The 17,231-nt window shown below is 39.6% G+C and overlaps 1 protein-coding gene, 1 non-coding gene and 1 pseudogene across 20 annotated transcripts in view; all 3 read left to right on the top strand.

The window, feature by feature from the left end:
* LOC129821095 (CLIP-associating protein 1-like) overlaps positions 1-7,099 on the top strand; it is an 89,150-nt gene extending 82,051 nt beyond the window's left edge. For 18 of the 19 annotated variants that reach the window (XM_055878375.1, XM_055878391.1, XM_055878380.1 and 15 more), the window contains 3 exons: positions 564-680; positions 3,138-3,277; positions 4,289-7,099. In XM_055878375.1, coding sequence (XP_055734350.1) covers positions 564-680; positions 3,138-3,224 — 204 coding nt within the window. In that variant the 3' untranslated portion in view covers positions 3,225-3,277; positions 4,289-7,099. The remainder of the gene's footprint in view (positions 1-563; positions 681-3,137; positions 3,278-4,288) is intronic. The other variant, XM_055878374.1, reaches the window with a different exon arrangement.
* Positions 7,100-11,169: 4,070 nt separating this feature from the next.
* On the top strand, positions 11,170-16,483 carry LOC129821470 (transcription factor CP2-like protein 1; annotated as a pseudogene).
* Positions 16,484-16,664: 181 nt separating this feature from the next.
* Positions 16,665-16,740, top strand: trnaa-ugc (transfer RNA alanine (anticodon UGC)). Its single transcript has one exon. It is a non-coding gene; the product is annotated as a tRNA-Ala (tRNA).
* Positions 16,741-17,231: the final 491 nt, after the last annotated feature.

The raw sequence follows: 17,231 nt of genomic DNA, 5'->3' as shown, positions 1-17,231 counted from the left end.
GGAGGAAAAGTAGAAACATTCTGACAGTATCTGCACCGTATCTGTTCATGTTGATATTTGGACTATGGGAGCAGTTATTTGTACCTGGAAATGTAGGTGTGGAGTTGTGTATGGAGTGGTGGACAGACAGCAAATGCCTCAATCATATTATGACTGCATAGTAAAATAAGTGTTTCTCTGTTTTCTTAGATCTAAATTCGTTTTAGTTCTGCAGATGACTTTGTTAAGAACTGTGAATGCAGGATTAGGGAAAGGAGGCATTGAAAGAAAATCTAGAGAAATCCTTGGCAGTTTCTAGGCCTATACCATATTTGTTCATGTTCATATTTGTACAGTGGGAACAGTTTGCCTTATTTATATATGGAAATGTTTGCCTGTACTCGATCCCTGAGCACACACATCTGCCACTGCTCCCACATTCCCAATGACTCGGTGTGTGTACTGTACGTGTGTGTGTTCACTGACTGCTGCTTGTGAATGTGTGTGTGCACTCTTGTTTCTCTGTCTGTATTTCCTTCTGGCAGCCAGTCCATTAATACTGATCGTCGTAAATCTGTTCCCAGGGCTATGACAACACAGAGAGTAGTGTTCGCAAGGCCAGTGTGTTCTGTCTGGTGGCCATCTACTCCGTGATTGGAGAAGAGCTCAAACCACACCTGCAGCTACTCACAGGCAGCAAGGTACACTACCCACCACTGTCATGTTCTCGATCAGCATCTCAAAGTCCTGACTGACAGACACACACACACTACACCACACACCAGTGTTCATTTTGGCAGCTATTTTAGATTTAGGTTTTGTCTTAGTCACATTTGAGTAATTTCATCATTCTTAGTTTGTTATTATCAGTCGAGTAAAACTGGATAATTTTTGTCATATTTTAGTCAATGCATTTTCCATTAAATAATTCATTTTTACCTCTAACTTCCATCATGCATATTCAGCCTTATCCAACTAGGCCTACTAGTATACATACCCTGCAATTAGGTGGCAAAATCTCTATTGTGGCATAGCCATGATTAGCAATACTACAAAGCCTTGATTACAGGTTAAACAATTTACAGCTAAGATTTTCTCCCCAGCATAACCATTGGAAGGGGGTAAATAGTGAGTCGATTGAAAAGGGGAGAATCTAAGATATATTGTATTTTTATTTAACATTTATTTAACTAGGCAAGTCAGTTAAGAACAAATTCTCATTTTCAGTAACGGCCTAGGAACAGTGGGTCAACTGCCTTGTTCAGGGGCAGAACGACAGATTTTTACCATGTCAGCTTGGGGATTCCATCTTGCAAACTTTCGGTTACTAGTCCAACGCGCTAACCACTAGGCTACCTGCCACCCCATATATACACTACCGTTCAAAAGTTTGGAGTCACTTAGAAATGTCCTTGTTTTTGAAAGAAATGCGCTTTTTTTTGTCCATTAAAATAACATCAGATTGATCAGAAATACAGACATTGTTAATGTTCTTTGTCAATTGGACGACGCTTTGCGTTCTTCCACATGTGTCGTGTGGAAGGAAATTTTCAACACAAACTATTTATTTATTTATTTTAGGTCTATATTTATTTTGTTTGCAACTATAGTTTAAGTGTTTTCTATTTACCTTTTTTTGATTTTATACAGTCATATTTTATATTTTGTTAAATGCTTAATTGAAAATTTGCACAATGGTTCTAAATAAAAGGATAAATAATCAAATATGAGTAAGTACCTTTTATTTTTGAGTATAATTCAAAATGTAATAAGAAATAGGCCTTTACATGTGCTCATTTTATATTTGAATTTACAGAAAATGTGCTATATCGTGATATGTATCATTATCGGGATATGAAATGACCTATATCTGGATATGAGATTTTGACCATATCGCCCAGCCGTGGTGTTACTTGCCTCAAAGCGAACATAGAAGTAATTTAGCTCGTCTGGTATGCTCGTGTCACTGGACAGCTCTCAGTTGTGCAATAGTTTGCAAGCCCTGCCACATCCGACAAGCGTCGGAGCCGGTGTAGTACGAATCGATCTTAGTCCTGTATTGATGCTTTGCCTGTTTGATGGTTTGTCTGAGGGAGTTGCAGGATTTCTTATAGGCTTCCGGGTAGAGTCCCGCTCCTTGAAAGCAGCAGCTCTACCCTTTAGCTCAGTGCGGATGTTGCCTGTAATCCATGGCTTCTAGTTGGGGTGTTTAGTCCAAGAGTCCTTAGCTTAGTGATGAGCTTTGAGGGCGGTATGGTGTTGAACACTGAGCTGTACTCAATGAACAGCATTCTCACGTAGGTGTTCCTTTTGTCCAGGTGTGAAAGGGCAGTGTAGAGTGCAATAGAGATTTCTGTGGGGACGACGTCATCGATGCACTTATTTATGAAGCCAGTGACTGATGTGGTGTACTCCTCAATGCCATTGGAAGAATCCCAGAACATATTTCAGTCTGTGCTAGCAAAACAGTCCTGTAGCGTAGCATCTGCTTCATCTGACCACTTTTTATTGACCGAGTCACTGGTGTTTCCTGCTTAAATTTTTGCTTGTAAGCAGGAATCAGGAGGATAGAATTATGAGCAGATTTGCCAACTGGAGGGCGAAGGAGAGCTTTGTTCGCGTCTCTGTGTGTGGAGTAAAGGTGGTCTTGCGTTTTTTTCGCTCTGGTTGCACATTTAACATGCTGGGAGAAATTAGGTATAACAGATTTAAGTTTCCTTGCATTAAAGTCCCTGGCCAGCGCTGCCTCTGGATAAGCATTTTCCTGTTTGCTTATGGCGGTATACAGCTCATTGAGTGCGGTCTTAGTGCCAACATTGGTCTGTAGTTCGCCTCTGGTTTCAACTAGTTTGCTCTATGGTGTGTCGTTGAGAGGGTCATTTTTGCCCCACTTTCCATCTGCGGGGGCCCGTGTCCTAGGGTTGCATAAGGGTACAGGACTGGAGTTTGTCAGGGTTGTACTCATTAGGGAACACTGTAGTAAAACGTTGTGCAAAGGAAACATTTAATTAGTGTTTAATTACTAATTAAATACCTGGTATTGGAATTTCAGTTTACTTCCGAATTGACAGTGCCATTATTAGTTCTCTTACCACTTCTCCTTGCTCTACCATGATAATAACTATGTTTTAACATATAATATAACATTCTTCTTGCAGATGAAGCTGCTGAATTTGTACATCAAGAGGGCCCAGACGACCAACAGCAACAGCAGCAGTTCCTCGGATGTGTCCTCACACAGCTAGCTGTAGGAGGGATCTGCCTGTCTGTACTTTGCATCTAAATGAGGGGATATAGGGTGTGTCCTAAATGGCATCCTATTCCCTATATAGGCCACTACGTTTGGGCTCTGGTCAAAAGTAGTGCACTATATAGGGAATATGATGCCATTTGGGACACACACATACAGTACCAGTCAAAAGTTTGGACACACCTACTCATTCAAGGGTTTTTCTTTATTTTGACTATTTTCTATATTGTAGAATAATAGTGAAGACATCAAAACTATGCAATAACACATATGGAATCATGTAGTAACCAAAAAAGTGTTAAACAAATCAACATTTATTTTAGATTTTAGATTGTTCAAAGTAGACACCTTTTGCCTTGATGACAGCTTTGCACACTCTTGGCATTCTCTCAACCAGCTTCATAAAGAATGCTTTTCCAACAGTCTTGAAGGAGTTCCCACATATGCTGAGCACTTGCTGGCTGATTTTCCTTCACTCTGCGGTCCAACTCATCCCAAACCATCTCAATTGGGTTGAGGTCGTGTGATTGTGGAGGCCAGTTCAAGTTCTTGACATTTTCCACATTGATTGACCTTCATGTCTTAAAGTAATGATGGACTGTCGTTTCTTTGATGATTATATTTGAGCCCATAATATGGCCTTGGTCTTTTACCAAATAGGGCTATCTTCTGTATACCAACACTACCATGTCACAACACAACTGATTGGCACAAACGCATTAAAAAGGAAAGAAATTCCAGATATTAACTTTTAACAAGGCACACCTGTTAATTTAAATGCATTCCAGGTGACTACCTCATGAAGCTGGTTCAGAGAATGCCAATTGTGTGCAAAGCTGTCAAGGCAAAGGGTGGCTACTTTGAACAATCTCAAATATAAAGTATGTTTTGATTTGTTTAACACTTTTTTGGTTACTACATGATTCCATGTGTTATTTCATAGTTTTGATGTCTTCACTATTGTTCTACAATATAGAAAATAGTCAAAATAAAGAAAAACTCTTGAATGAGTAGGTGTGTCCAAACTTTTGACTGGTACTGTGGTTGTGCCTCTTCCAGACCTCTCCATTCCTGAGATTCTCTCTCCTTCACCACGCTGGATTCCTCCGGATGACCCTCTGCTTCAATCACATCTTCAATTCACGTACTTTTGCTCCCGGCCTTTTCTTTATTTTCTCTCCAGTGAACTTGTCCTTTCATTTGTCATCGAATTTCTTTCTCCCGTTTTGTCATTTTTAAAAAATATATAAACGTGTGGTCTGGGTATAGGGTGGTTTAACGCGTTTTGACTTCTCTATAAGAATGAATGGGGGTCAAGCTACTGTACATCTACGGCAACACTCTATTTTGCTGACATTTTTTTATAATGTAACTTTGGATGCTTATTTGCTTGAGCATTCAAAAAGTAACCGTAGGGGAAAGGACGAAACCAGGAGTTATGATATGGTCCAATAACAATGATATGGTCCAATAGCAAATAATGCCCTGAAATTGATTCAGAAGAAAAGAAAAAAACATCCCTTTAAAATGCAGTTATACTGTAATTGGACGAATTAATTCCTTCACATTTAACAAGGAAGGCCAATTGAGGTTGGAATACCTCTTTCGCATGGGGACCACATGGCATTCAGTTTGTGATAAACTAAGAATCATATGGCTGGCCCAGTGATGATAAAAAGCCCTGATATTAACCAGGTTGAAGACTTGTGTTTGGGAACATTGAACACCAAATATGGCAGCAATTGAAATTAGTAGAATGAGTAGTAATCTCACGTTTTTTTCTTTCTAAACTGAGGGATGATGTTATGAAATCCTATAAAAAGTGTTAGATGAAATATTTGAACATTTTAAGTTGGACAATTATGAAGCCTCACTTACGCCCAGGTAGGCAAACATTATGTTTTATTATTATTATCTATTAGTTTGTGAGAAATTCCGGTGGAAACATTGTCAAAGACCAACTTGCAGCTAATAGCTTGGCTCTAACATGAGAAATAAGTACTGTATTAAATAAAAATACAGTAAAATACATTTGATAATCTACATTTTTTCAACACAAAATGAACACTAAAATGTAAAGCTGTTCAAAATGTTTAAACTTGTTTTGTGTGAAATAAGGATATAGATAAAGATGGAACTGTGTTTCTTTCTGACCTTATGGTTGAGGTTAACTCCATTTGGATTTGTCAAATTAACAACATTATTTAGGGAAGAAAAGACAATAATACATTTTTTTTTTTAAATCCCTGATTCAATCAAGTGAAATGTAATGGATCCCTCCACACTCATGAAATTAGAATGAGTGTTCTCAATGACCATGTTGCTAATGATGTCAGACACTGAATGAATGGGCCATTGTCAGTCATGACAACAAACAATCCAGTGTCACATTTATTTATTCCCCGTTTTTCCACCTGTGTAGCCAGATTATGGCATTTTACTTGTTAACTATGATGCTGCTGCTTATAACGTGTACTTGTCTGATGAGTAAAAACCCTACACTTGTAGATAATGCGAAAGTTACATGCTCGGTTTTGGAAGGAGATCAGTGCATTCATTGAGACAGAATCTAAAGAAACTACAGGCTGGTTTTCCGGACACAGATTCATGCTAGTCCTGGATTAGAAACTATTGTCAATAGAGAATATCAATTGGAAGTGTGTTTGTAATCCTAATCTTAATCTGTGTCCAGGAAACCGGCCCTACCAGGCCTTATGTTCATTTTCCTAAATAATGTTTGGATCACTTGTACTGTTGAAAGGAGAGGATGGATGTACATACAGAAGTTCTCAGATCTTAAAAATGTGAAACCATTACCCCATGAACTACACTAAACAGGCTTGAAAACAGATACAATAATATTCACCATGATGATGCAAATTTAAGTTGTTTATAATAATACAGTATTACACACTTCTTATTGTCACCTTCCCTTCACCTAACTACAGCTTTTGCAATAAAGAAAATACCATGGTGAGCAAACTAAGTATTTTGTACATAACTTTTGATCAATTACCGCTTTGCAACTTTCATGAAATGAAATAAAAAGGTTGGCTGTCTCACTTTTTTGCTGGTTAGTGAATTAGCTTGCATGTTTTTGGGCAGCACATCCAATTTGTGCTGCCTTACATCGATGGGTCCTGTTTTGGCTGTTGAAGTGCACTTGTAACCTCATCAGTTTGGTCAGCCTTTACAACAATTAAATTATTATTTTGGTAGGGGAGGAAGACACCTGGCCGCAATACACTCACGGTGTTCTGTAAATTGACCAAAACTTAAGTCTCCGTCTGCCCTAGACAATTATGTACACTGTACAGGGCATAACCATCTCAAAATGCCAAGCAGACATGTACTGTAAAAGTATCCTAGTTCTCCTTTAGTAAAGTACTACAAATTTGGGCATGTGGCTTTATAAGGTATGCTCTGTGTGTGCCTTGGTACTTAAGTACAGTATCTGGCAACTATTCCCATCTGCTTAACAGTTTCAAATCGCAAAAAAAATGATTTTTGTTTTCAAATGGGGCCATCATCCTTTTACAAGTATGTTAATTGTATTTTATTGTGTGTAAGGGAGCCAGTCATTTTGTTACAGACATAAAGTACTGTATTGGCTGATGACTCATGAAGATCTGGCTCATTTACTGTCCACATGATCTACTGATGATGGTATTCCTAGAAATCTGTTCACTATGCATGTTATTATTTGTGTTTGTTTTGTCATGTAAGAGTCATATCTGTATTTATATAATTGTTTTATTTTGTTTTTCATGACAACTTGTACAGAAAGGTTTCGTTAACATCCACCTGTGATAGATGATTTGCAACAATGTACATTTGTTTGCTCTAGAAATAAACAACCATGAAAGTTGATTCACTTTTTATAATATACTTTATGTAGTTTGGTCTTTGTATATTTAGTTGATCCACTTTGACTCGAGGCAGCAGTATCAGTAGCATTGTTTGCAGTTGGATTGCTCAGTCTCCCGTTCATTTACAGAGTTGAGTGCCGAGGTGTGTTTAGTTCTTCTGTCTAAATATTAACCAGCCGTGTTAGCCACATTTTTTGTTACATGAAGATAGATCTGACTGTGCTTGTCATTAGAAAAATAAGATTTGATTTTAGGCTACCACTACCAGCGGGGCAGGGGAGGTGGGTCAGTGTTTGTATCCCAAATGGCACCCTATTCCCTACATAGTGCACTACTTTTGACCACAGCAATATGGGCCCGGGTCAAAAGTAGTGCTCTATATTGGGAATAGGGTGCCATTTGGGACACAAACAGCGAGTCCCACTCTGCTTCTCAAAGGTTATGTGAGGTGTCCTAATAAATTGAAAGTGATGTCATAGCGGGTATATAAGCCTGTAGCAGGGAGCTGGCCAGCAAACGTCTGAGAGAGCTAGCAGACCTACCTGTGGAAGTGAAAGATCAGGGTGCTATATCCAATTCCCATTCTCTGTTTCTGAGGATACCATAGACGCTGCACTGGAAAACATGTTGTTTTGGCACAACCAGCCCAAGCACTACCATCAGCATTCAACTGCAAGTTATATTCGGTAAGTGGACATCTCCAATCGGGAAACGTTTGTATTTTTAGGAAACATTTTTATCATCAAAAGTTTCATGCAATAGAGAAAAACGTGACTTTTTTTCTTAAACGCTTTATTTGAAGGGGACTGAAAGCAAAAATAGTTGTTTATTTGCGCACTAAGGCCATGACACCCTCGACTTTTTAAACTTGTTTTACCCATTTCACCATTATCACACTTGAGTCTTGCTTGCATGAACTTTGGCCGAGGCCTTGCAAATTGTGTATTTCAATGTATTTCAGATATAAATATAATGTACACATCATCTGCCTAAATAATTTTATGCAATGTGATTATGCATCATACAAGTTGTTTTTTTTTACCTACTTTTGCACCTTGGCCAAGAGGTGCTGATGAGATCAATCTCTGGCTGACCATTGAGAAGCCTCCGACTTATTTGTGATTAGATAAATCTTCTAATGAGCAACCACACCTTTCCACCCCTCTTTTTCTGTTCTCTCTAGAGATATTTTGTCACCTTTCCTGAAACACGATGAGGAATGACACGCAACAGAAAATGGAGACAAACTGACTCCTTTTCAATATGTTCTCTGTGCAGCAACCTTGCCTGCTGTAGAACAGCAGGATGAAACTCTGACTTATCTAAACCAAGGTAGCTATCTTTCTTTATTACTAAATGCACATGTTGTTGGATGGGATTGAATAACTAATTTAATTGAGTGTTGGCCCACTCAGAAGAACATTCTCCCTCAGCACAGATAAAATGTGGAAAAAAACATCCTTCTTAAACAAAACTGCATCACACACAACTTCAAGCTCATCTTTAGGCAAAGGAAGTTAATGTATTGGTCATATTCTCTCTCTTGTATATGTTTATATGATATTACTATTGCACAGAAGCACTTGCTTGCTAGGATGTATATTGTAACAGTAAAGCTTTGCAGTTTACAATTGTCAGGCTCAACCATAATGTGGTTGAAAACCTTTGGGGGATACTGCAAGGGCTCTCTAGAGGCACCACCTGATTTTTAAAGTAAAAAAGAAAAGGTGTTGAATTGAATACATTCCTATTCCTACACTGCCTTTTTCTCTGATTCATTTATTTCACATTTTTCCATTTTAATCAGGTTTGTTTTAATGTTTAAAAATGTAGGTCAGTCCTACGAAATCCGTATGGTTAACAGAAAACTAGTGTAGTATACAGATATAAGCAGCAAATGTTTAAAGGTAGGTTAATTGTATTGTGTATGTATTTTGGACTTTCATGTAACCTATTCCCTGACCTTTTTTTCTCTATCTGTTTATGTATCCTCCATTTCCTGAAACTGTCAACACACAGGTGACTCATCAGTCCTCTTCTTTCCACTTCAGGGTTTGGGCAGGTGCCATCTTTGAAGACTTGGTACTATCATCCAACTTCTCCCCTTCTTAACTTAGACACCACTACACACACCACTCAGTTCAGCTTACCCTACAACACACCAGCTTCATCACACAACACATCACGTACCTTCAAGTTGTCTTATTTGCTCTTTTTGCATATGTTTATCTAACGTACAATTCTGCTTTATGGGACAATTCTGCTTTCTGGGACTTATAACATTTTTCGTTGTTGAAATGTAAATCGAGTGTTTTATCTTATAGCAAGGAAATTAGGACAATCCTTTGTTTATATCTTCAGTAAGACACTTGTTGTTTGTTGTAAAGGAAACCTTGTTTAACTTTATTTCATTATTTGAAAAAGAACAAGTGGTATATTTGGTCTATGAATAACACCCATTAGTACAACTCAAGTTGCCACTGTGTGCACATTTTGTTGCAGGTTGTTATAATATGTTGGTTCTATGTTTGTTTTTTAAGTGATTTCAATTATGGGAGTCAAAACTTTGACATACCTTTGTCTATCACCATTGAAATTCAATCAAATGACTTTCTTTAAAACAAAGGCTGATATGCATATGCAAAAATTAAGTCATTTGATTGTCCGAATACACAGCTTCATCAACTTGAAAGTTCCGTGTTGTCAGATTTCGGTTGTGCTCAATGAAGCAATCTAACAACACTAGAATGGAACAGGTAAAACTTGTACAAACATATGACATGTTTGGTGTGTCTATGGCCTTGGGCTCTGGGCAGCCATGCATGAGTCTCCGTGTAACAGCCTGAAATGAGCGGAAACAGGTTGTTTTTACAGGTTGTTCATTTTACGATTTGTTTTATCTTAGTAGGTTTAGTGTGCAATTAACTTAATACTAATGCAACAGCGAGGAGAAACATGAATTGATGTCCTTTTGTATGTGTTGAAACAATAAGAAAGTATGTATAGACAGTTATCTACTCTGTTGTTAACTCTCCAGGCCAGTGGTTTAAACATTCAACGCTGTATGTATGTGCTTAGCAAAAAGTTCTCAAATGGTGACATTTCAAACTGCTACTATTGATTCCTCACTAACGTCTTAATAGCACTCAGATGTTTTTATCCCACAGCATCTGTCAACAAATAATTGTGTTATAAAAGCAGTTATTTACTTCACAACAATCAGACATAATGGACTCCTATGGCTTTAAAGCCGGAAGCCTTAATGGCGAAACATTCATCGGACATCATCGCGCGGTGTATTTTTATTTTACCATGCTGCGCGACGCTCCTTAGTTCGCCAACAATAGCAATGGTGGTGGGGCAGCCCGTGGCGCTGTTTCCCCCTTCTGCGGATTCCATCTTTAACGGCAGCATTATCTCCCTTGATATGTTTTTACTCTGTGGGAATCTGTAGGCTGTTCTTTTAAGTGTTACTCATATGAGCTGAAGCCATGGGTGATGAAATCCATAGAACTTCCACTCCTTTAATGCTGCCTGACGAAATGATCTGTAAATGGTTCTTCTGGGGGATTGTGTGTAGCTTTTCGCACTTTGCCGAACGACATGGTGATTGGCCACATGCGAGGCTGCCTTGCTTAGGCACTGTGCTTCGTACTAATGCTTTGTCCTGCTTGTCCACAGAGCATTGTGCATGTGGTGTTTCACGACTGCCGCCTGCAGTACACAGGACATCAGCAGCTGGAGGAATGAAGATGGAACATACCGGGGACAGGATCTGGATATAGGACAGTCTGGTTGCCTGCAGACCAGAGAACGTCTTAAGTAAAGTCTGACCACAGTCTATGTTTGATAATTGACTTATGATATCTGAGGATTTCTACATTACCTTTGTATCAACTTTATAACAGGTCTGATATTGAAGTGTAATTACTATTCAGTTATTAGGTATTTATCATTTTAACTAGTAATTTCTAAGTAACTACCTGGTAAAAGGCGGGGTGTAAAATAGAGCGTTACAATTCCTTCTTGCCTGCTGTGATTGACTGATTGCTTCATTGACTGATTTATTGATTGAGTCCAGATATTCTGCTCTCTGTGGGTGTCGTCAAGCCTCGTGCCCACTCGCTGCAGCTCAACACTGTAAAGTTTCTCTGGGATCCTGTCAAGAACGCATCCGTCTTCATTCAGGTAACACGGTCAAATATCTTTATTGTCCCTGCTTTCTAGCTTATTTGGGTCCAGAGGTGGAATTGGGATTAAAGTAAAATCACGTTGACATATAAAATGTTTTTTTTTAAGGTGAATTTAAGGAATTTCTAAAGTATTTGTGAGTTCCCACTTCCCAGAGTGACTATTTTCCAATCCCACACGCCTCTTGCATTTGAAATTCTTATTACCATATTTATAGAATGACTCATGGATTGTGTATGTTGTATGTTTGTTTGTGTGCAGGTCAACTGCATTGGCACCGAGTTAACCCCTAGGAAGCATGGTGGGGAGAAGGGAGTGCCCTTCCGTATCCAGATAGACACCTTCACTCAGAACGAACATGGAGAGTACCTGGAGCATCGGCATTTCTCCAGCTGTCAGGTCCAGGTCTTCAAGGTAAAGGGGCTCTTACTGGGTGTGGGTGGGAGCTTTTTGTTCATTTATTTTCTTTCTGTACTTAACTAATGTTTTCTTGTCTTCTTGAAGACAAAAGGAGCTGATCGCAAACTGAAGACTGACAGGGAAAAGATTGATGAAGTCCCATTAAGACAGGGAGAAATATCATCCCTCTCATGAAACCACCATGCTTACAGAGGTAAGGGACCTGACACTGTGGCCGTGTGTCTCTTGACTAGCTATTCTGTCATAACATGTTAATATGTTGCTTTAGTCCACTAATTTTGTTGTTGGACTCCGTAGTTGAATGTCACTCTAACTAGCCCTTGATACAGTTGTCTGTTAATGATTTGGACCGTTAGGGTGTCAGTGCCTTGTCTTTTGGCATCAGCCAACATGCAGGAACCAATAGTGCTTGTTGTTCCAGAACAAATAGTGATTGTTTTCTACTAACCTGGTTTTGGTTTTCTAGGATTTCCCACCTATGTCTGTGTCAGACTACAATCACAATGTTCTAGTAAAACATGAACCAGACTTGCCACTCTCACTGCCAGGACCATCTTATTAAAGTTTTTCTGCCTCTTTTGTTTCAGTGTTCCCCCTGGCCTGATGCCCCAAATCTCGGTAGCACTAACTGCACTCCTTTCCCAGCCTACCACAGCCCCTCTACTTCATGTAGCTTCACTGATGGGTAAAACTAAAGTTTCAAGTTTTATTAGTCAAATGTACAAGATACACATGGTATACACTGTCCAACGAAATGCTTACTTTCAGGTTCCTTCTCGGAAGTGCAACAACATTAAAAATTAATAAAATATAAGAATACGAACATAAAGTAAATGGCTCAGTAGAATAGAACAATCTTCTTCTTTTTTTATGCTCTCTACTTGTCAGTGTTCTAAACGGGACATTATTTGTATTTCTACTTAAACATCCAAAGGCTATCAGATAGAATTCATAGCAAGCAGACTCATAGGAAAATGTGTAGAGTAGATTGAGATTAGCTTTAAAACTACACATTTTCCTCTATGCCCAATGGCAAAATGTGTAGAATTGCCGGAAATTAGCTTTAAAACTGCAATGTTTTCTCTTTGCCCCATGGCATGTTTTTATTTTTATTGCAGGAAGTTAGCATAAGTATAATACAGGAAGGCACAATTTATAGTCCAATAATTACATGTGTTTTGGGGAAGGGGGGGATTGGGAGGCAAGTGTTTAAATTGTGCAGTATTTAATTAGCAATAATAATAATAATAAGAGTCTGGTAGCAGCAGGTGTGTGCGTGCGTGTGTGTGCGTGTGTGCACACATTTTACTATACTTGTGAGAAACCAGAAGTAGTCACAAGAAAAGTAACCCAACTACAATACAGAGAAGTGAGGAGGCTATTTTAGGCTTAGGTGTTAGGTTTAGGATTAGAATTATTGTGGATGTGGATTGTGTCTGTGAGTGAGTGCATGTGTGCTAACGCCTTTCCTATCTGGATGTATCTATTTGCATCTTTGTCAGTTCAGTTGCACAATCCATTATTGAAAGAATCCTTAAGTAGGAATCCTTATGCCAAACGCAACGACCCCACTTACGTTTCTTCTCCATAATGAGTCTGGATATGATCTCTTCCCCAACTACTTCTCAAATACAAGCACATTTAAGCTGTTCTAATTGGTCCCAGAAACCGATGGATTGGGCCAGAGCCTTAACACACATGGGTAAAGCTGCATTTCAGAAAGTCATTGGCTTTGATTCTCTGATTGGTTAGAAACGATCCAAACGCTGATGACTTGTTTTGTACAATGCCCCTCACTTTGACGTCAGCAGAAAGGACTTCTGCAGGGGTAGTCAAAGACTGAATGTATGTTGCGATAAATGGATTTAGGGAGGGAGGGAGGGAGGGAGGGCGGACGGGCGGGCGGAAGAAAAATTCAGTATGAGTCGTCAGGCAAATGTAGGACGAGGTCTCAGTTCAGCCAAATTAGATCCTCCATTATCTACCGTCCAATCCATTGGAACTGCCTATTTGCACTAGTCCGATCAGCACAAATCATTACTCCATGACCCAACTCTTGTTCTCTTCCCTGTTTGTGTTACACTTTACTTTTATAGCAACAGCTCTCCAATCCAGCAGGGGGAGCTGATTCTGTCTGGCTGCTCTTCTGAGTAAGTAACAGCAGGAGTAGTATTAATGCCATTGCTCTCATCTCTTATCTTTTTAGGCGATTGTTTGGAGACGATGGGCAGTCAGTGGGTGCTATAGTTAGTTATTTCAATGGCTCTTCTTCTTTTTGACATGTAGCACCTTGTGCCATCATCCTCACCGCAGGACACGCTGCAGTGGCTTCAGTGTCACAGGTTCCCGCCTTTCTGTAGGATCTTCTCCACTTTCTCAGATACTCTACAGTGTGTGTGTGTGCTCATTTTTAAAGTGGGCTGCTCATTTGATGACTACACAGAGCGGGCCTTTGCCGAGAAGCTGTTTAAGTACCAGCCCATCGCGGTACGCTTGGACAGCCTAGGGTGTAGGTGCAAGCTGGTGGCGCTGATATTCGGCAGTCTCGGCCAGGTACACAGGCTTGCAGTGCGCGGGCTCCAGATTGCAGGCCTGATAAAAACTAGGGCAAAGCAATTGGCTAGGTACTGCTCTCTTTCATCTGTCGTGGGCAGCCTAGCTGTTTGGAGAAGGTGCTATCTGTACCCGTGCCATGCATACAGGGACCTTTGAAATGTTTGGATCCTTTTTTTGTACATTTGATTGGTGGATCAAATCAAGTATTTAAAGTGTGTGTGTGTGTGTGTGTGTGTGTGTGTGTGTGTGTGTGTGTGTGTGTGTGTGTGTGTGTGTGTGTGTGTGTGTGTGTGTGTGTGTGTGTGTGTGTGTGATTCATCTAATGTAAGACTTAACCTACTGTTAGTTTGTTCCTGTACACTGTTGCCAGAAAATTTGCTTGATAATGTTATGTTTGTTTCTAAGTGTCAGCTGTCTTTGTATCTTTTTGTTTTGATGCCCAGGGGTTGATGTTTGAAGGACTTTTCCAGTGAAAATAAAATATATAGGTTAGGAAATGTATTTTTCTTCTTTTCTATTGAAATAATTCACCCATGAATTGCACTCAGATGACTGTCAGACACATCTACAAATCTATAATTGTTTGTCACTTTCTAATGCTAAAGGCCTTTGGAGAAAATAACCTGGGATCCTCAACACTGGGGCCCTACAAGGGTGAGTGCTCAGCCTCCTCCTGTACTCCCTGTTCACCCATGACTGCGTGGCCATGCACACCTCCAATTCAATCATCAAGTTTGCGACACAACAGTAGTAGGCTTGATTACCAACAACGACGAGACAGCCAACAGGGAGGAGGTGAGGGCACTTGAGTGTGGTGTCAGGAAAACGACCTCTCACTCAACGTCAACAAAACAAAGTAGAGGATCAGGAAACAGCAGAATCAGCACCCCTCTATCCACATCGACAGGACAGCAGTGGAGAAGGTGGAAGGTTTTAAGTTCCTCGGCGTACACATCACGGACAAACTAAAATGGTCCACCCACACAGATAGTGTGGGGAAGAAGGCGCAACAGCGCCTCTAACTCAGGAGGCTGAAGAAATTTGGCTTGTCACCTAAAAACCCTCTCAAACTTTTACAGATGCACAATTGAGAGCATCCTGTTGGGCTGTATCACCGCCTGCTACGGCAACTGTTGTTTTGCACACATGGTCCTGTTTTATCAAAATGCTGTGCTGATCAATGGGCAGTTCATTACCTCTGTGAAATGAACATGTATACTGACCAAAAATGTAAATGCAACATGTAATGTTTTGGTCCCATGTTTCATGAGCTGAAATAAAAGATCCCAGAAATGTTCCATATGCACAAAAAGCTTCTTTCTCTCAAATGCTGTGCACAAATTTGTTTACATCCCTCATAGTGAGCATTTTTCCTTTGCCAAGATAATCCATCCACCTGACAGGTATGGCATATCAAGAAGCTGATTAAACAGCATGATCATTTCACAGGTGCACCTTGGGCTGGCAACAAACGGCCACTCTACCTGCAGTTTTGTCACATGACTACATTAAAAGATACAGTAGGCTACATAGGCCTATATATTTAAATCAATTTCATGTTCAATAAATGTAGATTTATTTTGCTAATTGTAGGCTACTGTATCTAATTTTTGCCTCAATTTCATAATGTGTAGGCCTAACAGCATGTGCTCAACGATGTGCCAACTATTTGATTTAGTGCATAGCCTAAGCATTAGAATAATCCGCCTCAATATTTGCAGCTATAGGTGATCATTTATTTCTAGGAGCTGATCCGTCGTATCTAATGTTAAGGTAAGATTTGAATGGAGAACACTGATCTGAGAGCAGTGCTGCCTTTCTTTGGATCCTATCAGTATTGACACATGCTTTAAAAATGCACTCATTGAACGTTTTCTGTACGTGGTGTTTTGAGAAACGTGAGTTCTTCGACCGTTATAGAAACAATGAATCATTAAAATCTCCTGCAGATCTATCACTCCAGTGTTTAATTGCTAAATTGTAATTCCTTCTCCACTACGGCCTATTCATTGCTTACCTCACTAATCTTACCTCATTTGTACACACTGTATATATATTTTTTTTTATTGTGTTATTGACTGTATGTTTGTTTATTCCATGTGTAACTCTGTGTAGTTTGTGTCGCACTGCTCTGCTTTATCTTGGCCAGGTCGCAATTGTAAATGAGAACTTGTTTTCAACTGGCCTACCTGGCTAAATAAAGGTGAAATAAAAAACACTTGTAAGCTTTCCATCGCTATTGGGAAAATTGCCCTGGCTATTACGTCATAGACATGGCTTTTTGCATTTATACAAAACATATGGATTCTCCCTTTAAAGAGGGGAGGGGGGTGAAGTTTTGTTTCCGCTGAAATGCTCTGAATTTGTAAGGAGGAAACTGAGGAAAGGGATTGTCCCGTGGTCCCGTGTGGCTCAGTTGGTAGAGCATGGCGCTTGCAACGCCAGGGTTGTGGGTTCGATTCCCACGGGGGACCAGTACAAAAAAGTATGAATGTATGTACTTGTAAGTCGCTCTGGATAAGAGCGTCTGCTAAATGACTTAAATGTAAATGTAAATGTAAATGATTGCCCAGAGGAGACAGACAGCGAAAGCCCACCCCGCACGCAGTTTCAGTATAATGTAACACATAATCGTTTAAAATACCTATTTTAACTAAGTCTTTGAAAATCTTTTATATTTCTATATTAGTGTTCCATGGAATTTGTGCACAACAATTTCTTATTGTTTTACACTAATTCAGTTAAATCAGATGTTTGCAAAATCAGACTGTCTTCTCTGTGAGTTTAGCTATTTGTATGTCTTCTGTATCCTTCCAGATCTTTCTCCTCCTGTTGACAAAATCTATTCAGCCCTGACTAGTATAAACCTCATTTTGCTTACTGGGTTCAGATCTTTGGGAACACACTGAAAAGTAACTTGACACTCACTGTTGGTCAGTCAGTGCAAATTTGGATTAAAATGGCAT

Source organism: Salvelinus fontinalis, chromosome 23 (genome assembly GCF_029448725.1).
Source record: "Salvelinus fontinalis isolate EN_2023a chromosome 23, ASM2944872v1, whole genome shotgun sequence".
Classification (NCBI taxonomy): Eukaryota; Metazoa; Chordata; class Actinopteri; order Salmoniformes; family Salmonidae; genus Salvelinus; species Salvelinus fontinalis.
Note: the sequence above shows the minus strand (reverse complement) of the source record. Positions and strands in the feature narration are given on the sequence as shown.